The sequence below is a fragment of the Phasianus colchicus genome, chromosome 19 (genome assembly GCF_987193195.1).
Source record: "Phasianus colchicus chromosome 19, bPhaCol1.hap1.1, whole genome shotgun sequence".
Lineage (NCBI taxonomy): Eukaryota > Metazoa > Chordata > Aves > Galliformes > Phasianidae > Phasianus > Phasianus colchicus.
Window position 1 is genome coordinate 9929649 of NC_143454.1, and position 21427 is coordinate 9951075.

A 21427-nucleotide genomic window follows, 5' to 3' on the forward strand; every position below is an offset into this window, starting at 1 on the left:
TAGAGCATATCTAAATAGATACCATCAATGTTGTGTGTGTTGTCTGCTCTGTTTCAGAGAGAGGCACGTGATGTAGCAAACTCAAGAGGTCCCAAAAACCTGAGGTGAGCAGCAGTGGGTAGAAGCTCATGCATTGCATAGATCCCTGCCCCAGTCGTGTTGCAGATGTGGCTGTAGTGCCATGTTTGTGTCATTAGGTGGCAGAAAGGAACAGGCTGTGTCTGTGCTAATGCTCTGAAACCCGTGAGCACTCGGGAATGACCAGCAGCCTGACAAATGTTTCTGGTTTTCTCTTTTTTTTCCTGTAGTGTTAACCTTAAATTGTGCAGTGTGGACAATGCTAGCATGGTCTGGAAGCAGCTGGGTGTGATGCAGCATATGGAGAAAATTGCTTTCTTCTGCTAATATTTGTTAAATGCTGTCAGCAACTTCTTGATTTCCAAGGGTGCTGAGGGTGAGAAGAAAGTGCAGTCAGCATCTTCTGAAATGTCTTTAAAACTATGCTTGCTTTTAGAAGGAAAAATTGAAGATACTTTTTCTTCATGTGGTTACATGTGAGGACGAGTCTGAGTTGTGCAATTTCCTGCAGATGTTAAAGGTAGGTATTATGGCTCTTGAGAGCATATCAGTGTGTTATCAAAATGGTCTAACACAGAATGCTGCTGGAAAAATGTCACAAGTTTATGGACTGGTGAGGTGGTGTTGTAGACATACTCAAGAAATAAGATCAATTCAACTGACTTTCAGTAAATGCAGGAGTGCTTTGTCCTGCTTTTCATGACAAGTTGTAGCTTCCTTGCTTGTGATGTTGAGCTCTAACACAGTAGACAAAATATGAAAATGCAGTTGAACACCATTTTTTAACTTGGTTTTGCTGTGTTTGTGCCAGCATGCTGACAAGGAAGTGTGACCTCTAGGGCAGCAGCCACTGGGTAGCTCAGGTACCAAGGTGCTGCACTGGTTTAATGCATCACTGTCATTTCTTGGTTGATGTGGTCTGTGGGAGCATCTGCTGTGCTGATGGTGTTTCTAAAGCAAGTGAGAAGCCCTCACTACGCAGAGCATTGTGAAACTGCGAGGCTTTGCAGTGACTAATAGCTTTACAAAATCTGGCAGTGCTAAATGTTGGAAAATGTCATCATTAAATGGGCATTACGAGGGCCAGAGGTGTCATTAGCTGAGCGGGTGGCTGCTGGCTGCAAAATGAGCCATTTAATTGGGAAAAGGCAACTGCCTTCCAGTAGTGGTGGTGGAAAAGAATGCTAATAAGGTTGTTGGGAATATGGGTATGCGTAGAGGCATGCACTGATGCAACTCTTCCATTTAAGTTTCCTGACTTCTTTTAACCCTGAAATATGAGTTGTGTTTTTTCATCAGCAGTCGCATCAGAGGCCGTGTAGGGGATGCTGAGTGCCTGATGAGGCTCCCTTTAAGACCTTTACTGTGTAAGGCATAGCATATATTAAAATTTCCCTGTGCCATTTGCTACTAACTATATTCCTATGACTGAGCAGCAGGCCCAGGCTATGAATTTTTCCTTACTGAAAGAATTACCTATCAACTGTGGAAAATACAAATATTTTGTACTAAAGTGGCTTTGGGAAAAAAATCTTCTGCAAGTTAACTTAGCCCATCAGCGACTAGAACTACTTTATTGTGGCTTTGAACACAGCTTTTCTCCCTTTGCACTGTTAATAGCTTGATTCTTCACTGACTGACAAGCTCACCTTTGATATTTAGGGGACCTGAGAGTAGAAGAGTAACCAAGAGCGGGCTCCAGTTATTGTGCTGTTAAATTATCCCTCCTAAATTCACACAGCAGCACAGTCTGATGAGTAGATTTCTGGTTTTCCCAAAAAAGGCCTTATATAGAGGCATAGAACCCTCCTAAAGTAATCTTAATTTGCTGTGTGCTTTCTGCCAGTGTTTTAGATCTGATCTGCACAGGTTTTCAGGCTCTCAATTTCCATTGTCTTGCAGTGATTTCAGTGAATAAATTGCAGGCTTCATGTGGTTGTTCTGGGCTGAAGTATGGTTTCTTAGCTTGAGTACTGTAGAATAGTGAAATAGCAGGAGTCTCCATGGTATGAGTTAATTCTCAGTGTTGACATTATTGCTAACTTTTACTAGTGTTGTCTAACATCCTGGGTGTCTTTTATTTTCAGGTCATGCTTGAGTTCTAGAATTTCTAGCAAGTCTGGCTACAGGAAAAGAAATGGTTTATCATTTCTACATTTCAAGATGCTGAGAACTTCCATCTTATTTCCATCTTATTCATACATGGACTCAAGCAAGCTGCAGCCAATGAGAATGCATGTGATCTTTTCTTTCTACAAGTAATCTCAGCTTGGGTGTGAAAACAGCACATGTTCTGAAGCTCTTGTTTTTGACCACGTTTACCATGTGCCTAAGAAGGTTTTAAAAAAAAAACACTATGCTACCTGTAGGTCTGAAATAGTAATGTTTTTTAAACATCCTAGGATCTGGGATGTTTTTGTCTGTGGATGTGAGAATTGTGATTCTTTTTGACCTTAAACAATGAAATGTGGAAGCTTGCTTCCTACCTCACTCCCCTTCTGGCACTTAAAAATCTTTTACATTGCTAAAACAGCAGCATCTGTTCGTGTTGGGTTGTCAGTCTTTCAGCATTCTGGCTTTTGCTCCTTTTCCAGCTAATGTGGAAAGTTGGGAGGAGGCGTTATGAGTGTAAAATAGCTTTGCCTTGAGTCATTTCTCTTCCATATTGTACTGTAGCTCGTAAACCATAATCACTTGTTTGAAAACACTTGTGCATTGTGTTAGTGATGAACGAAACTTGGTGCTCTTGGCATGTGTGAGTCATAGGTAAGTCTGAATCTCAAATGTCTGTCCAGTGTTGTTAATGGGGTGTGCAAATAACATGGTAACATTATGGGTTTTGTCAAAAGTCTTTATTTGAATAAAGTGTCTTAGCTAGTTCTCTTCAATACATGGGCTGTCTTCTCCTGAACAATTCCACATTGTAAATGCCTAAAGATGGTATTTATGGTGATGTGGGTAAGGAAAAAAAAGTACTTGTTTTTGTCAATCTCTCTAGCTGCTTACCTGCTGCTTTATGTAATAGTTTTTGGGGAAGGGACCAGTGGGGATTAAGTGCAGTAGGGAGTGCCATTTGTCAGAGCAGAGTTTACGTTCAGGTTTCAAATAGATGGAAAGGTGAAAAATGGCTTTCTTGAAAATGAGATTTGGTATGGTTGTTAGGTTTCTTTTTCTAATAGCAGCAGAAAATGATCTTGTCAGTGGATCTAGCTGCCATGGGAGTACAGGACAACAGACAAGGAGCTGGATGTAACTATGTGAAGCCTGAAAGAACTCCAGTCCTTGCCTTCCCTCCCTACAAACAGCCCTTCCATGCTGGCACAGGGATCTGTACCTGCACTTAGCAGCACCATGCCTGGAGGTGGAGTCCTGAGACTCTGCAGTAGTATTACTGCATTATGGGTGCCTGGCTCCAACAGGCTGAGTAACTTGCAACCTTTCAAACACAGGAAACTTACAAATGTTCAGCCTTACCACGGATAAATGATGCTGTGGAGCTGACTTGTCTGCAGGGAGCAAGCTGTGCTAGCTGCCTGCTAGATTTAGAGCACTGTTGACACTGAAACATATCCTTCATAAATAACAGTGAGAGGTAATGATGATCCTATAGAACTAATAGAAGGAAATGCTGATATTTATCCTCCAGAGGGCCCATAAATTTGCAGCTATGACACTGCAGATTACCTTCACAGACCATATATACTGTTAAATGTATTTCTTTTCCGTCAGTGATTGTACTTCAGATACATGCTCCACTTCACTAAGCAATTGTTGGCAGCAGCACCAGCATATGCTCTGCCAGCAGGGATGTTATTGTGCTGGGAACAGAGCATGCTTGAGGTCATTTACATAAACTGTTCCTTCTCTACCTGAAGTTCTGAAAGATTGCTGCAACTGAACATTTAAAGGAAACAGACTGTAGGTAGAGAGGTGCAGTATTTACACAGCCAAGCAAATGATACCTGCTGAAAGGTTCTCTGGAAATTCATTTTGATAATGGGAGAAGCAGTGGATTATTTTGGTATTAATCTTTAACCTCTGCAGTGGTAACCCAGCTTAGAGAATTAAACTGAAAGGTTGGCTTATTCTTGCATGTGTGATTGAATACTGAGGGAAGTAATGTGGAGAATACATGGTAGCTGGTCAGAACCCATCAGTTGTAGCCCTTAGGTTTCCTTTAAGCTCTTCTTGCCTGATGTGCTTCCAGACTTGGCACATGAGGGGGAATGGCCTGTGTACTTCCTGGCAGGCAGTTTCACACTACAGGCAGAAGCAGCTGGGAGGAGATCCTCACAGAAGCCATCGCATCACTGTCATGGGTCAGGCACTTAAAAAAGCAGTGAAACAATTGCCAGGGTTCTCTGCTGTAGAAAAGACAGCTTATCCACTTCCTAGGTTATCCACTTCCTAGGTAGTGGCTAGATCTCATGGTAGATGATTCAGGTACTTAAGGAGGGATTTCTGAATTGAAAATCTACCTTTTTCTCCTTTTTAGATCACAAGAATGCTGGTACTTAAAAGGCTGTTGTTTTGCTATTGATGTAGTGGTGTGATTCACATAAAAGCTCTTTATTTACATCGGAGACGTTCATCAAAATAAGATGTGACAAGTACAGCATGAATGATTCATTCTCATCTTTCTGCACTGCTTTCCTGTTAATCAAGAAACAGATGCATCCAACTGGGCTCTGCTTCCTTCTCTTTCCTCCTCCTTCCCCCAGACTTGTTCAGCCCAGCTTCACAGCTGTTGATGCAGACTACCAATGATCCTGCTAGGTGGTGGAAGTCAAGATGTTTGGCTTTTCATGAAAGCAGAGGTGCTGCAGCTATGCTGAACTCCCTGGATAGGGTGTATTTTTCCTGCAGGGGAGAGGATGGAGAAGCAGACCTTTGAGCCTTGGCTGAACTTGGGGATTTCAGATTGTAAGCCCTGGGCCCCATTAGGAATATTTGGTGTTGGAAATCTTCTTCCAGAGCAAGGTCTTGAGGTTGTTGAGCACGAGGGAGTGGTGCACTTCCATCTGGCTGGCCAGACCGCTGAGGGTCATGCAAGTTCGCAGCTGTTTCTGCAGCTCCTCTTTCAGGTCAGGCGGTGCCCCGTACAGCAAGTAGTCCTGCAGCAGCCTGCAGACCTTGGCCAGGTTGGGCTGAACCATGTCACTTTTGCACTGCTTCATGAGCTTGTCGCAGGTGGCCATGCAGTCCTTCCCATAGGTGCAGTCCACGTTCTGCTCACAGTGACGTCCCTTGAGAAACCCTCTGATTGTCATCTCCGTTGCCACCTTCCTCAGGTTGACCATTTTGAAGTCGTATTTGTCGTTGTAGCCCACGTTCCTAAAGCTGGTTTCACAGATGTAGAAGTTCCCATAGGTCCCGTGGAATATCTCCTCCACAAACTCCAGCAGCCCAATGGTGATCTTGGCCCGCCGGGGCCAGGCTGGTGCAAACCACTGGTGGATGACCTGGTGGACAGCAGCAGGCAGCAGCGACTGCAGGAAGGCTGGGATGTCTGCTCCATAGAGGGAGTTGTGAGGGATCTTTTCTGTGATGTAGAGATCCCCGCAGTACCCGAGCAGCTTGGAGGTGTGTTCCTTCTCGTGCAAGGAGAGCATAAGAAGAAACTCATTGAGCTGAAGTAGCGCCCAGATGGATTTGGCCTCTGCTAAAGACACTTTCCCGTCCCGGTTCACATCTGCCATGGTGATGATTTGGCTCACCAAGGCTGCAAGAGAGGTCTGATCTCCGAGGTTGGACTGCAAAAAAGCAAGAAAAATGGTGTCAGACTCCTTCAGCTCCCTGTGGTTGGGCTCAGTGTTGTGAAACTCATCTGGAGAAGCAAAGAGCTGTGAGTGCGTGGCCTGGGAGAGCAGCGGGCTCCGGATGGACCCTCTGCACTCACCTTTAGGAAGTTCAGGAGCATTTCTTTAAACTCATCCATCGATGTCCCTCGAGTCGGTTTGTCAAAGAGAACCACATCCCTCCTGGGAATGGAGTCTGGGTTGCTGTCAGCCTTCAGGGCCTCCTCAATGCCACATTTGATGATCACCTCCTTCTCCTTCCAGAGCCCGCTGTAAACCTGCAGCAAAGCAGAAGGGAGCAATGAGAGGAAGAGAGCAGGAGCAAGGCCAGCATTGGCAGTGGTGTCAATCAAGGAGCAGCAGCGTGGTTGGGGGCAGAAGGACAGTTCCCAGGTCCCAGTTTTCAGCTCTTGCACTCATCCCCAGTGAGCAGAGACCTACCTGCTGGGTGGGGGAGGAGGAGAGGCAGTGCTGGAAGCGGAGGCTGTGCTCCTCGCACAGATCTTTGCACGTAGAGCCAGAAATGATTCCTTTCTTGTACTGGTCGCACTGGGGAGGGAAAGCAGAGAGAGGAGCAATTTTTCATGAATGCCATTGCATCCATGGTGAGCCCGTTTCCTCTGATTTCATGCAAGCCTCATACAAAAGAAAAACACCCTTTAAAAGAAGCACATCTGATTGCAAAGCCACGCGGGCTGTTGGGAGGCAAGGCTCCTGCCAAGCGACAGGCAGCATCTCCAGCAGGAGCTGGGTGATGGTGAGGATGCACAGGAGGATCTCAGCAGAGCAGCAGCCCATGCTGTGAGATGGGTTGGCCCCTGTCCAGGCCATGGCTCTGGTCCACAGGCAGGGCGGCTCGCTCGGTGAGCTGGAAGCATCCGCGGGTGGGAGAGGCTGCAGCTCTGCAGTCAGCAGCGCGGGCTCAACAGCCTCAGGCTGGAAACAGGCGCTGCAGAAATTCACAGCATCTACTGCCTTTTTTTTTTTTTTCCTTTTTTTTTTTCAGTGAGGATGAGAATTAACCCTCAGACCTGCTTACATGGGCCGTGGCTGGACACAGCACCTTAAACACCAAGCTCAGAGCAGGAATTAGCACTTGAGACCCCACGGTCAGAGTCATGCAGAAAATCAAATTAAATGATTGCTCCTGTTGTTATGGCAATTCTTGCCTCCATTCTCTGCAGAAGGATTGATGAACGAGGTGTTTCCAGGCAGAACCTCGCCATTCTGCTCCCTGCCAGGCTGGGCAGACCTGCAGCAGTCCTAGGGAGCTCTGTTTGGCCACCATCCCCAGCTGGGCTCCTGTGCAGGGTCTGCTCTTTCTGCAGGCTGCAGCTTTCTGTAGGGCACAGCAGCACTTACAGAATTGTACCTGCAGTCTGGCTGCCCCCCCTTTGTCCTTTGCTCAGCTTTAGGAGGGGGGCTGGCACAATGCTGCCTGCCTGCAGGTCCTGACATCACAATTTCAGCTCATAGGCATTAACCTGCTGATGCCTGGCCTGCTTCCCTCTGACATCTCATTACGTGGGATTGCCATTGCCCTGCCAGGATAAGGTCACCTCCCCAGCCTGCGAGCTCAGCGTGATGCTGGGGATGGAGCCAGCACAACACAGCCCCAGCACTGCATACGCAGCAGTGGCACAGCTCACCCTTTCCCCACACCATCACTCACGATTATCATCCGGCAGATGTGGCCACGGCAGAGCTCAGAGTAGGATGAGTAGTGCATGTAGGCCACCCAGCTGCCCACGAAGATGCCCAGCCACACCACCAGCAGGTATTTCACCTTGATGCCTGGGAGGCGGTTCTGCAAGGGAAGGAAAATGCAGTGGGTGAACACAGTGGTGCTCAGCCCATCGGTGCTGTCAAGGATAGGGCTTTTCCAAACAAACTCACTGATGGAACCTTCAGCCTTTTTTATGTACATCCATCCACCTATTATGCAACTCCTGCTGCAAGTAGGTCACTTAAAATTCCCTAAAAGCAGAGATTACAGCCACTCCCCAGCAAAGCACTCTGCAGAAGTTTGGTGCCATCGTGGCCCCCCTTGCCCACCTAACCCTCCTTGCACCTCTCACATAGGTGATGGACCATAATTGGAAATACTGAAGCACGAATGGGCCCAGGTTGCCCTCTGTGCCCATCAAGCAATCCCACTGCTAATTAACATCCGTTCCAAGAGAATCCGCCACGAGGGCTGGGTAAAAATAAAGGATGTTTGGATTTTCCCACAGGGCTGCGTTGTACCTACAGACCCAAAGGCAGCTCAAAGCACTGAAGGCAGATATATTGTGAGACCCTCACAGCACAGCAATCCCCACAGGCTGGGGACAAGGAGCCACCACTGTCCTCAACAGCATGCAGTGTGCTGATGGAGAGGCACCTCTGGTCTGAACCAACAGGTCAGGTTCCACTGCTGCTGCTGGATCTCTTTCCCAACATGGGGTGACAAAGCCTTGGGTGGCTAAAATGTCCCTTTGGGCTCATTCAGACCAAGGATCCATCATGTTCCTCAGCAGATGTGAGGTCAAGGCCAAAACCTGAGCACACCGTACGGTGCATTTCATTGTCCATCAAAATGGTGGAAAGGAGCGTGGAGGTTTGGGATGCACTGCAGTGAGGTTCCATTGGGTTTGGGGCACATTTTGGATTCATGGCTGATGCTGCACTTCCCCCTCCCCTCCGGGACACAGGGGTGCCCTTCCCACTGCCAAAGGGCATTAGTTACCCTGTGTTTGTTTTTAGGATGACTCCAGGGGACACGGCAGTGATTTGGGGCCACAGCTGCCATCAAAGGCAATATGGACAGTGCCACTACTCCCACGTGCCCTTGCCCCAGTGCCACCAGCTTGGCCCTCCCTGCAAGACCCCAACCCCATGCAGCCGCTCCCCAGGCCCTTGGACTTGGAGGGTGACAGAGCAGAGCCACAGATCTCAGCTCCCAACCAGTGCCAGCCCCTCAGTGCCCCCCCAGGCCGTGCAGTCCTTCCTGGCCCCATGGGCTGAGGATGGAAAGGCAAAATAAAAGAACAGGAAAAAAAAAAAAAGAAAAAGAAAAAGCAAAGGGTGGCAGTCAGCCATGCTGCTGCACCGCTGTGTATCTACAGGGAGTGGATGGACGGACGGATGGACGGACAGATGCACACATCTGCATGCTGGCAGTGCTGCGAGCTGCGCATTATGCAACCACCGTGGATGCTTGGTCCACCGTCACCGTGTCCCGGTGCCCATCCCCGGTCCCCATCCCATCGCCATCCCCAGCACCCGGCGCAGCGCTACGAAGCATCCTTTTGTGCCGGGATGCGGGGATGGGCAGCACCGAGCCTCCCCCGGCCCGGATCTCCCCTCTCCATCCCAGATCCCGCCCCCCCTCGGCCCGGATCTCCCCCCGGGCGGTACCTGCAGGCCCTTGGAAATGGGGCAGAACAGCACCAGGTGCACCAAGCGCCGGACTCTCCGCATGCTGCGGGCACCCCGCGCCCGCGGGCCTCAGTCTCCGGGGGGCATGGCGGCGGCCCCCGCCTCGCACCGGGGTTCGGGGGGGGAGGAGATGGAGGCCGAACCGCACCGCCCGTTCGCACCACCGCAGCGCTCTCGGCCCGGTTCGGCTCAGATCGGCTCGGCCCGGCTCGGCTCCGCCCGGCGCGGGGCGGTGCACGCAGCTCCGCCGCAGCTCTGGGGGGAGGAGGATTGGGGAGGGGGGAGCGGAGGATGCCCGGCTCGGCGCCGCGCGGTTGGGCTGTGCCCACCCATCAGCCTCCCTCCAGCCCCGCATTGACCCCGCTGCGTTCCGGAGATGCCGCTCCCGGCCCCGAGCGGCTGCGGAGCTCTGCGTGTGACGCTGCTCTTCCTTGTGCGTTCGCTGCCTTCCGAACGCGAAAGCCGAGCAGCAGCAGCAGCAGCAGCGCTCCGAGTGTTGCGTTTGGGAAACCTCCAGCGAAACAGGGGCTGCTTTGTACGGGAGCACGGAGCTGGGTGAGCAGAGAGAGAAATAGGAAGGGAAGCGCTCCGGGACGGCTGCGCACAAGGCTGATTCTAAAAGAACTCCTCACTCGCTATCCTCGCGTTATCCACTTGTCCCTTTCTCACGCTTCAGATCACCCACTTCCAATTTGATTTCGGCTCAGGATGATCCCTGGAAACACTCCGGGTGCACCGCTGTGCGGGGACCGACGGCACCGCGGCCTGGAGATGAACGGGCAACTCGTGCCGGCAATTAACGGCAGGTGGGGGGCTGCCAGGATGGGCGCAGGGCGAGGGATGCCAAATGTGGGTCATTGCTGAACGGCTCCGAGTGCCTCTGCTATGGGGCTCTGCTATGGCCGGGGGTGGATTGTCCAAAGAATCTAATTAGGAACGAGCAGACCTTTCCCAGCTGTAATATGCCGAGTAATTAAGTGATTAGTATTGATTGCTGGAATGCTTAATGAGCAGTTATAACCAAATGATTAATTAATCCAATCAAACGAGTGATAGCAACGCTGCAGGTGTGGCTGTATCTCATGAGTGGGGGCAGTGGGACTTTCCCATGGTCCCCACCCCTGTCCTTGTCCCAAGCACATGGGTGAGGGTTCCAGGCTCCAATGCTCCTTCCTGTGCCCACCACAAAGCTTTGGGGCCGCTCACCCACACCGTGCACAGCGCTCACAGCTGATTGGGCTCACTGGGGCTAATTGGTGTGGGTTTTATGCATCCAGGGGTTAATGAGGGCCTGTGCAGCCCCGGGAGCTCTTCCAGTGCAGACAGCTGGCTGGAGAGGCCCCATGTCCTTTACATATCAGATCAATTGAGATAGTTATAATCTAGTCCTTGATAAAGCCAAGAGCAGGTTTGCTGCCCCGCCAGCTCAAGGGGGAAAAAAGCAAGCAATAGGGAGAGGTCACAGTGAACTATCGATTGGGCAGCAATGGTGCTGCTCTCAGGGACGGCTCCTGCAGGGAACCGTGGGGCTGTTTGCCTCTGTATCTCACTAAATGCCTTTCCATTGATCTTCTGTGTCAGGCGGTGACTATGAGAGATTTTTTATCCAGAATCATTAAGAGGTGTTAATCAATAAGAGGGGAAACGCAGAGAGGCAAACTGTTATCTTCACGCAGACACGTTCCCTGTGTGGATTTACTGTGGGCTTTGTTGGACTGGTTTTACCCAGGGCTGCCAGGATGGGAGATCAGCAGTGATGGACTTCGGCTCTGCCAGGCTGTGTGAGGAGTTGTGGCACCCGACCCCATGTACCCCATCATCCCAGGGCTGTGGTGGAGCTGTGTGTGCTTTGGGGAATGGCTCCAGGGCTCAGAGCTGGGTGAGAGCATCCATGGGCTCAGCCCAAAGGCCCTCAGCCAACAGCGACCGCACAAAGCGATGCTGCAGAAAAAGGGGAAAGCTGTTCTGGAGGAGGGGAGAGGATCCCAACAGAGAGCAGCTTCCCTCTCCATCTGCATCTCGCCTCGCTCCCCCAGCCCCAGCAGCACGCTGCTCCAGCTCTCCTGGGCCAATGCACAGCAGTAATTAGCGCGGCTCTCTGGGGAAATAGGATCTTCCCCTGCGCTGTAATTACAGCTGCACATCCCCAGCAAAGGGCTCAAAGGGAGAGGCAGCAGAGGGAGCACAGAGCTGCCCCAGGGGTGCAGCCACGCTGAGGAGTGCTGGCTGTGAGCAGCTGCTGTGGCTGCAGCCCTGCTCTCACAGAGGGATGGCCTGTTCACATTTTGCTCAGCACCTCGCCTGCTGCACATGGTGCAGTGCTTTGCAGAACATCAGGTGCAGGGAGAATTCCAACCTCTGAAATGCAGCAGGCAGATCTCACAGCACTGTGTTCTTGCTGTCTCTGCTCCCTGCACAATCTGCCAGCAGCAGAACAGCAGTGCTGGGGGTCAGGTGGGCTGCAGACCTTGGCAATAAGGTGGAAAATGGTGGTGTATTGGCTCTGCTTTCCTCGATTTCCAGCCGTGTGAGCTCAGTGGGGCTACTGGTGGGTTGTTCATCTCATACATGGTTTTAGCTGTGTCAGGACCAACCAGGCTGGAATGGCACCAGTCTGCAGGACGCAGATGCTACAAGTGGGACAGGCAGGCACAGCTGGCAGCTCTGGGGAGCAAATGGCCAACAGCAGCAGCTTGCTGCTCCCCTCGGCCTGGCCTTGGCCCTGCTGTGCTCTCAGACCTGCAGGTATGAAATATGCTGAGTGCTCATGTCCCCTGACCGAAGGGACCATAAAACCACATCTGGCTGCAGTTAGCATCCGAGCAGAGAGAGAAGTTACTTTCCCAATCATTATCTGTCGCTGGGTAAAGGTTGCACAAGCAGAGCTTTCCTTCCCTGGTTATCTAATGTCTTTTTGCAATATTTTTTTCTTTTTGACCACTCGTTTCTAAAGACAAACTCTCTCCTCGTTACACTTTCTTTTCTAAGAGATCACAGTGGGCCGTGCATCCCCAACTCCCACCTCATCCCCCAACCCCATCCCTATTCCCAACCCCAGCGCAGCTGAGCAGTTCTTAGGGCTCCAAGGTTTTGTGCAGCCCTGTTGCTATGTAGACCTGCAGACAACTGCAGTGCAGCCACACCGAGTCAACATCCCAGTTCCTCCCCAGCTGTTTACTCTGCTGCCATGAGCTCACTGACGTGGTACAGCCCAGAAACACAGCATGGTGGGACCACAGGCAGCAGAAGCCTGTGCAGCATCCGTGTGCCCTCTTCCCCTTGCACACATGGGAGATGCTCCGTGGCAGTGTATGGCTCACACACACCCCAGTGACAGCCTCACCAGGGACTTTCTCTCCCTGTTAAAAAAAAAAAAAAAAAGAGAGAGAAAATCACAAGGATAGCACAGATGTGCTGTAGGCTCAGAGCTCAGCTGGATGGGAGTCGCTCCTCCCCATCATGGGCCTGAGGGATAAACCTCAGATGCTGATACAATGAGGGCTCTTTGTGGCATGAGCAGGAATCATGAGACCAGCTCTGAGATGTCATTGCCTGGCAGCTGGGGGGAGTGCTGGCCCCACTCTGCCACAGAGAGAAAGGGATTGTCTGTGGGTCAGATGCTAGAGCTGCTGAGCTGCCCCCGGGCTACCAGTGGGTTGGTTGCCCCGGGCTGTCAGTGGGTTTGCCATCTCTGACATCTCTGACATCTCTGACAACCAAAGGAACAGCAGTTATCTGGGAAGGAGCGATGGCTTTTCCTCCACTTCCCCAGGAGCTGTAAGGTCAGCTGTGCTGATGCCAGGGCTGCAAACCCCATGCACTGCTGGGGCTGTGGCTCACCCTGATGGAGTCACAAACAGCCACGGGATGGGGATTTTACTGCACTGTTGTGAAACCTGCTGAAGGCGGTGGGATGGTTTGTGGTGGATCCAGCAGACTGCCTTCCATCTCAGCTCTGTGCCCACAAAGCTGTTAGGCCTCATCCTGAGCTCACACCAGTGAGGGTGGGGGAACTTCCCCCTGCCCTGCCCGTTGGTGCCTATGGGGAACCAGTGACCCACCCTGGCCTCCCCACAAAGACCATCATATTATCACATGGAGACCCCAAGTCCCAACATGGAAGCACAAAGAAACCTAAAGACCTCATGTTGTGCCAAGAGGGACCACAGGATCCACCTGTGGCACCATGAAGAAACCCAAAGACCCTACAGCATGCCAAGACCGACCCAAAGACCACCCACAGCACCATGAGAAAACCCACAGACCCCACATCACACCAGAAGGGACCCAAAGATCCCACACCAATGCCATGGGATGCACTGGAGGTGTGGGAGGATCCCATCCCAACACGGGATACAAAAACCCTACATCACACAGTGAGGGGACCCAAAAACACCCCTTACAGCACCACGAGGGACCCCAAAGGCCCCATATCGTGCCAGGACAGCCTTCCCCATAGCACCACGAAGAAACCCAATATCACATAAGGAAGGACCCTATGACCCCGATGGGCACCCCAAACCATGCCACAAACGATACAAAAACCCGGCGTCACATCAAGAGGGGGACCCAAAACCGCCCCACACAACACCGCAACTGCACCCCAACCCCCACCCACGGGTCCCCCACCCGCTCCAGGCCCCGTCACAGAGCTCGGAGCCCTGAACACCCCCCCCTCCTCGCTCTCTCCCCGCCCCACGGAGGGCGGTGCGGCCGAAGTCGGGGCGGGGGGGCTGAAACTGAGCCGGGCGCACCGCCCACATAAGGCGGGGGCAGCGCACGCCGTTCCGAACCGGCGGTGGGGGGAAATAGGGTGGCTGTAGGGTTGGGCTCGGAGGGTCCCGGGGACGCGGCATGGAGCTGGGTTGGCTGCTATGGGGTGCGGCGGTGCTGCTGCTGCTGCACCTCCTGATGAAGCTCAGCCCGGCTGTGAACTTCGCGTTGCGCATCGGTTTTTACTACGTGTTGTGCATCGTTTGCTCCGGGCTCACCGCTCCCGTCTGCCTCCTCGTCAACGGCGGCCGCACCGTCAAGAACATGAGGTGGGTGGGGGGCATTGGGGTCCCCGCAGTGGGTGGGGGTGGCACGGAGCTGTGGTTCCCCTGTAGATGAAGGGGGTCTGGGGGATGCTACGGAAGGCTGCTGCCTGAAGTGGGAACTGTTTCAGGCTGGAGGTGAGCTGGAAGACCGCAGCGTCCTTAACCTAGACTGGGGGCTCCTCCCTCCCCTCCATCCATCGGAGATGGAACCTCAGTGGGGCTGTAGGATGCTGGGGCCCAAACAACGAAGGCCACGAAGTAGCTATGGCTGTGCCCAGAGAGCTGCCAGGTGGCACATCGTGTCCTTTCAGAGGGATGTGGGGCAGCCCCAGCTGTGCTGATAGGCACTGGGTCCCACCTCCTGGGGCAGACCCACGTGTGTGGGGCACTGAGGGCAGGGTTAGCACTGCTGTGGGTGGCACAGGGGAATTTGGGCTGATGTTGGCTTCCGGGCCCTGCTGCAGCTTTCCTTGTCTGCTTCATCTTCCTACTCCAAGCTGTGTTGTAGGGAGGCTCCTCTGGGGGGGGAGAGTGGAGCCCTCTGCCTTCGTGCATCAGCGTGGATGAGAGGTGGGGCAGATCCGGACTTTGGCAGCTGTGGGGTTGTGGTGTGCTGAGCTCAGAGCAGGGCCTGGGGAGGAGCGAGCCGTGCCGGTAGGAAGTGCCCTGTGCTGTGCATTGGGTGCTGCTGGGAGCTGCTCTGCTCTGCAGTCCGTGCTGAGCTCCCAAGGCAGGATCTCCTCCCAGAAGTTGACACCCAGCCTTGTAACTGGGGAGAGTGTATGATGTCAGCTCTGTTTTCATCCCTAAAACTTCTGAAATCTGTAAACTTAGAAAGGAACTTTTTCAGGAAGAAGAGCTCCTTGTGCTGAACAATCCTCCTGTTGAAGCTCAGAGCTGAGCTGTAGCCAGAACCACCCTTTTCCTGTAACCTAAGCCCATCATTTCCACTCAGTGGCTCCAGCTGCTGGTGCAGCTCCCAAATTCTGGGAGGTCTGTGGATCCTTATTGCTACAGCTTCCCTTTGGAGCTGTTTGTCCTGGTGCTGATGCTGAGGGGCAGGCAGTGATACGGTGTCAATGCTGGAGCAGGATGCCCTGTCCTTGCTGTGCTGGGCCGTGGGAGAGATGCCCTCTCCTTATAGATAAATGTGTTTATCTAGTGGTGAAACCTCTTATGAGAGCTTCCAGTCCGATAAGCAGCCTGCATGAATTCTTCACAATCAGAGAGTCCTAAAAAAGACTCCGCAGAGCTGCTCGAGGGCACACTGCCTCTCATTTATCCCCTCGCTCCCTGTGTCTGGCGGGCAGGACATCAGATTTACGGCTGTGGCTGCACCACGCCGGGATCATCTTCCCCACAGGGAGCAGGAGCTGCCCAGCCCCGTGGTGACGTGGCTGCTCAGGGCTGCCCGTCGCCCAGTTGCTCCTTGCTGCTCCCAGCTCTGCCCCTTCGCCTCTTTCAGCAGCTCAGGCCACATCTTGTGCAAGGAAGCGCTCGCTCTTCGCTGGCAGGAGGAAGTCGGGTGGTTTGTTCTTGAGTAATGAGTAACCAGCCTCTCCCAGCCGCTTCCGAACAGCGTGACTGCTGGAGCAGCGACCTTGTTTTTGGTTGGCAGGCAGAAGGGAGGAGAAGTGGGATGTAGGTCAGTCTGGTGGTGTAGCCTCTGCCGTGCTCCCCCCCCCCCGGTCAGTGTCACCCCGGCTCTCCTCACCTGCCCTGCCCCAGCTGTGCTGCTCTCACCCTGTGCGGGGCTCTGGGTGCGGTCTGACCTTTGCAGCAGGTCTGCATGCCAGGGATTGATAGCAGTTGTGTCATGGAGTGGTGTAACCCACGGCCACTGCCCTGCCCTGAACTCTGGTGTTAGAGCCAGAAAGCCCCCAGCGTCAGTGCATGGGGTGCAGAGATGGATGTTGCATTGGTGAAGGCTTGTGGCTAAAGGGATGGGGATCATTTGGGGGAACAGCTGCTGCCAAGGCAGGATGAGGTGCCAGCAGCTTGCTCACCTGCTGCCCTGGGTGACAGATGCTTCCCAGGTGGGTGGTGGTGGGTAACCCTCCAGCAGGACCCTGTGGGTGGGTGGGGTGGGGATGGAAACGAGTGGGACCTAATATTGACCCTCATACCCATCCCTGCAGGGAGGAAAGCTTTCTGCTGTCAGTGAGAAGGTGCAGAGCATCCTTTAGAGGAGGAGGGGATGGGCAGCTTGCAGGTCTGCTTCAGGGCAGGCAGAGCTGAGCCGTTGGCTGCTCCTGGAGGCTTTGCTCACGTGCAGGCTCCCCCGCCTCCCATCCTGACAAATGGCTGCTCTCCTGCCCAAAATAGCCCTTGTGTGCTGCCAGCTTTTGGCTGCGTCCTTTGGTCCACTTGGAGGGTCCCCAGCTCCCACCTGTCCCAGCGCTGTGAGCTCACAGGGGTTTGGCCACAGCATGGGGCTGGCTGTGCCCAGCAGGGGTTTGGCAGGGCTGAACTGAGCTGCTGGGGAAGAAAGCTGGGAGCTTTGGAGGATGGACCCTAAGGTCCCCGGTGGAGCTGAGCTGGCAGGAGGAAGCTCTTGGTTTGAAGACTTCAGACTTTTCTCAGGTAATGCCACCCCGTGTTGGTAGCACTACGAAGAAGTGCTGCACTGAGCAGGATTAGCACAGCATTCCTGGGGCAAAGGGTGCAAGTTAATAACCAGTGCTGGGGAGTGCCAGTTCCTGGAAAAGCTGTTTGAACAGCTTGTGGGGCTGTGCTGACTGCAGCAGGAAAGCACTGGTACCATCCAGCCAGGTTTACAGCCCTGACACAGGGGAAAAAAGGAGTGGTGAATGAGTGGGGCTGGCAGCAGGAAGAGTGATCCCTGAGCAGGCTGTGTCATCAGCCTCTCTCCCTCCTGCACTGCATGGAGAGCTTCCAGTTTGCCCTCTGTTTGCAGAGTCCTCGCACCTGTGCTAGGCTGGGCTGGGCTCCTTTGAGTTGCCTGTAGTGAGTCTGGTTGTGAGGGGATGCTGTCAGCCTGAGGGAAGCAGAGAGCTGTGGCTCTGCCAGCCCCACAGTTACACTCTGCTTCTCCCAGGATCCCACTGACATTTGTCTTCTCTTGGTGTGATGTGCAGTGCTTCAGCTGCATGCTGAGCACCCTTAAATACATGGGACTGGCCATGCAGGGCAGGCACGTGGGTGAATGACAGACAGATGGGGCTGGAGGCTGTCACAGAGCTGTTCTTGTCTCCTTGCCCCCGCCGCCTCCCTGCCCTGCTGCTGTCTGACCGCTCGTCTCCTCCTCTGTAGGATCATCAAAACCGTGGTCAAGTCCTTCAAGTATTTCTTCGGCCTGAGGTTTGAGGTGAAAGGACTGGAGAACTTTGAGGTGGAAGGCCCCGCTATCATTGTGTCCAACCACCAGAGCATCCTCGATATGATGGGTGAGGAGCAGCCCGAGGGGGGAAGCGTTTCTCTTGGTCACCCTGTGGGAGGTCCTGCTGGCATCCCCTGCCCTGGCACTGCTCTGCACTCCCGAGGCTGCTGGTTTGGTGCTGGTCACAGGAAGGGCCTCCCCTCATGCTGAGCAATCCTCCCCCTCTCCCTGTTCCCATCCAAGTGCAGGCGCTTGGGGAGGGGGTGGCTGCTGGGTCTCACCCTCTGCCATCACGTTAGGGCTGATGGAGGTCCTGCCCGACGGCTGTGTCCAGGTGGGCAAGAAGGAGCTGATGTATGCCGGCACGGTGGGACTCATCACCTACCTCGGGGGTGTCATCTTCATCAACAGGAAGAGCACCACCAGCGCCAAGATGGTGATGGCAGAGGTGGCCAAGACTATGATAGCTGATAATGTGAGTGGCATTGTGGCATTGCCTGGGGGGGTGACATGGCAGTGCTGGTGGAAGGGAATGCTGCGGGAAGGTTGTTGGAGCAGAGCCTTATCTCCTGTGTGCAGGTGAAGGTGTGGGTGTACCCTGAGGGCACGAGGAACTGCACGGGGGATTTGCTGCCATTCAAGAAAGGAGCGTTTCATCTCGCTGTCCAGGCACAGGTAACAGTGCTTTGTTTCCCAAAGGGTCCTCCCCAAACATGAGCTTTTGCAATGGCATTGCAGACTGGCCCTGCTGTGGTGTGTTTTGTTTGTTCCCAGGTGAGGCTCATAGCTCACAGCTGTGCTCCTCAGCTCAACCACCCTTAGGTGTCCTAAGTGCTGCCCAGAGAGAGTAGAACACCTCTTTTTTTTCTCCTTCAGCAGGCACCACACCAAGAGTTTGCCTCAGGGATCCCACAGCTGGCAATTAATTTCTTAATCCCCCATGTAGCAATAGCAGAGTGCTGATTTCACTTTATTGATGTTAGTGCTAAAGAGCATCACCTGGGCTTGCTCTTGGTGGAAGCAGCAGCCTCTTCCCAGACTGCCACAGGGACTGCTCTGTGCTGTGTTAGATGCCTTCTCTGCTCAATATGGCAGAGTCAATGGGGGAGCAACAAACAGCTCCTGGCTCTGGAAAACTGGAGTTGTTGGTGCTCCTGAAGGCGCTGCAGAGTCCAGCTGTGGCCAAGGGGGATTGCTGCCAGCTGGGACACCTGCTCTGTTCTCTGGTGCCAAAGGAAGGTGCATGCTGTGCCTCAGCCTGCAGTGCGTGCTCTGCCTCCGTTCTTGGGACCAGAATCATTGGAGACCCGAGGGGAAATGTCCTCCTTGCACAGAGCGTTGCAGCAGGGGATCCTGGAGGAGGGAGCGGGTGCCAACCTCCTCCTGGGCTTGGCAGGGCCTGAAGGGCAGGACAGTGGAGATGTTGCCCACCTCTGCTCACACTGCTGCCGCTCCCCATGAGTCACCAACTGCAAATCACATCTGTGTTACCAGCGCCGAAATAACGTGACTCTGGGCCTGCCCTCCTGGCTCTGTCTCTGCCTGCCTGAGCCTTTCTGGGCGCACCGATTGCAGTTGGTGACACCCTCTCGGAAGCTGAAGGCACGGTGGCTGCCCTGCCCCAGCTATGTGCTCGTGCAGCACAGGAAAGCCTGTCGAAACAGGCAGCCTCGGTGTGTGCAGGTCAGGAACAGCTCAGCCTGGCCCAGGAGGAGCTGAGCTGAGCTCTGCAAGCAGTGCTGACCCGAGGCTGAAGTGTCAGCTGGCCCCAGTGCCTCGAATGTCCCAGTGCAATTACGCCTTTTCCTCCCCAAGGTCCCGGTGATCCCTGTGGTGTATTCCTCCTTCACCACTTTCTACAACCCGAAGAAGAATCTGTTTACATCAGGTATGAAAGAGCCTTCATAGCCTCTCAGAGATGGAGTGATACCGTGTGTGCGTGGGGGTGTGGGAGGGAGGCTGAGCTGAGCAGATGCATGGAGGCAGTTCAAAGCACTTGGCACCAGAGCTGGGCTGGATTAACTCGGGGAAGAATGTAATTAAACGTCCCAAGGGGTGTTTTCATTAAGAACTAGGTGCCACCTCTCCCTCTCATAGCTGGCACAGCCCAAGTCATTTGGAGAGGGATTGTGTTTGGGGGAAGAAGCAAGCATGGTCTGAATTCTGGCCTTTGCACAGGGGTCCCTGCTGTGAAGTTGTGTTAAAACTCTTAAATCTATCAGTGTAAGTGCTGGGCAGCAGGTTGGCTTTCAGCCAGCGTGAATTGGTAATGTTGGGAGCAAGCCTTCCCTCTGCCTGCTGGCTGGAGGTAGGAGGGTTGGGCAGGAGCAGATGGATGGAGCACCTGGTGCTGAGCTGTGTGTGCTTGCCTCAGCCCTGCAGAGCTCAGAGTGGGAGCAGCCTCTAATGTCCCCAGATCAGGGTATGGGAAATGCTTTGCTCCTTGGAGCAGCTATTTGGAGCAGGGAGTAATTTTCAGAGAATCTCTTCCCCTGAGGGCAGCACAACCTCTGCTTGCAGGGGCAGATGCCTGCAGGGATGGGTACCTGGGGGGCTGCAATGGGCCTGTCCATGGCAGGTGTTCTGTAAGGGCAGAAAGCAGTGCTCCTGTGTAGGGAGGTTTCTCACAGGCTCCTCTTGTGCTCCCAGGCAAAATCAAGGTCGAGGTTCTCCCGCCAATAGAAACCAAAGGGCTGACATCAGACAACGTCTCTGACCTCACTGACAGATGCTACAACATCATGAGGGAGACCCTTTTCAGGCTGTCGGGCCGCCCAGGCGAGGGGAAGGATTCCTCCTAGGTGCTGCTCCAGCGGCGTCACCGTGTGGCGGTGGCCAAAGGGACCCATCTGCTGCCAAACACCAAAGGAGCATCTCTTCCTCTGCAGTGACTTGGAACTCTGGGGATGCTGTGGACTGGCACACGAGGCGTGTCGAGCCAGCAGTGAGGCTCCCTGTTGAGTGGATTTCTCTTAAGGGTTCATTATCTTGCAATGAAATGTCTCCTCTTTCTGTATTTCTCAGGCAACAAATGTATGCTACCAAAGGGCTCAATGACCAGAGAGGTGAGTTGTCCAGCTCAGGCAGCTGCTGTGGGGCAGCGAGGAGGGCCTGGTAGGAGGTTGGGCTCTGCCCCATGTGAATATCCCTGTTTTCCTGCTGGCTGTTAGGTGCTGCCCCAGATGGAAAGCCAGCAGGAAGCAGCGTGTCCCTGCACAACCTTGATGCTGAGAATTGGGTGAAAATCCAAACTCTGGCTGTCCAGCAGCACAGCCCTGTGCTCAATGCTGTGCCAGCAACGTGCTTCTGCCAGCATCCCCTGGCGGAGCAGAGCACTGAGGCTTTTTCCTGAGAGATGCCCTTGGATCTCAGTAGCATCTGGTGCTGGGGCTCTGCATTGCCCAGGCGTTCTCGAGCCAAGCCTTCCCCTTTGAGGAAAGCTCCCAGGGCCAATAACTGAGTTGAAAAGGGGAATGCATGGGGCCAGTCAGCCTTGAGCCTTTCATAAAGCCCAGTTTCTCATTAGAACAAGTGCTCTCTCTCATTGAGGAGTGCAACAGTACAGAGGGAAGCTGTGGTCTCACCGAGGCAGTGCATGCTGCCTGGGTGGGTTTGGCTGTGCTGTTTGACCTCCTTGCAGCGATTATCCTGGTGCCTGGGGTGTTTGGTGCAGATGCAGAGAGCTCTGTCACGCTCATCTTGTCATGGTCAGCACTGGCCGAAAGATGGTGCCTGTCCCATGTCTCTCTGTG

The 21427-nt window shown here is 53.5% G+C and overlaps 2 protein-coding genes and 1 non-coding gene across 3 annotated transcripts; 2 read left to right on the forward strand and 1 right to left on the reverse strand.

Moving 5' to 3' along the window:
• Positions 1-144: 144 nt before the first annotated feature.
• Positions 145-277, forward strand: LOC116234446 (small nucleolar RNA SNORA17). The gene has a single exon (XR_004168124.1). It is a non-coding gene; the product is annotated as a small nucleolar RNA SNORA17 (small nucleolar RNA).
• A 2640-nt stretch (positions 278-2917) lies between these two features.
• DIPK1B (divergent protein kinase domain 1B) lies at positions 2918-9481 on the reverse strand. The gene is made up of 5 exons (XM_031601840.2): positions 9276-9481; positions 7549-7683; positions 6318-6425; positions 5978-6154; positions 2918-5831 (listed from the first exon to the last, which is right to left on the reverse strand). Exons 1-5 carry the CDS (start codon positions 9336-9338, stop codon positions 5019-5021), a joined length of 1296 nt encoding a protein of 431 aa, XP_031457700.1. The 5' UTR covers positions 9339-9481; the 3' UTR covers positions 2918-5018.
• A 4495-nt stretch (positions 9482-13976) lies between these two features.
• Positions 13977-20732, forward strand: AGPAT2 (1-acylglycerol-3-phosphate O-acyltransferase 2). The gene is made up of 6 exons (XM_090121521.1): positions 13977-14338; positions 17609-17742; positions 17975-18150; positions 18255-18350; positions 19491-19563; positions 20325-20732. Exons 1-6 carry the CDS (start codon positions 14151-14153, stop codon positions 20474-20476), a joined length of 819 nt encoding a protein of 272 aa, XP_089977647.1. The 5' UTR covers positions 13977-14150; the 3' UTR covers positions 20477-20732.
• The last annotated feature ends 695 nt before the right edge of the window (positions 20733-21427 follow it).

Coding starts and splice junctions, on each gene's coding strand:
- DIPK1B (XM_031601840.2), bottom strand. CDS start 9,338: ATGCGGAGAGTCCGGCGCTTGGTGCACCTGGTGCTGTTCTGCCCCATT. Junction 7,684..9,275: donor CCATTTCCAAGGGCCTGCAG/GTACCGCCCGGG, acceptor CTTCCCTTGCAG/AACCGCCTCCCAGGCATCAA. Junction 6,155..6,317: donor CCTCCTCCCCCACCCAGCAG/GTAGGTCTCTGC, acceptor GCTTTGCTGCAG/GTTTACAGCGGGCTCTGGAA.
- AGPAT2 (XM_090121521.1), top strand. CDS start 14,151: ATGGAGCTGGGTTGGCTGCTATGGGGTGCGGCGGTGCTGCTGCTGCTG. Junction 17,743..17,974: donor GAGCATCCTCGATATGATGG/GTGAGGAGCAGC, acceptor CCATCACGTTAG/GGCTGATGGAGGTCCTGCCC. Junction 18,351..19,490: donor ATCTCGCTGTCCAGGCACAG/GTAACAGTGCTT, acceptor TTCCTCCCCAAG/GTCCCGGTGATCCCTGTGGT.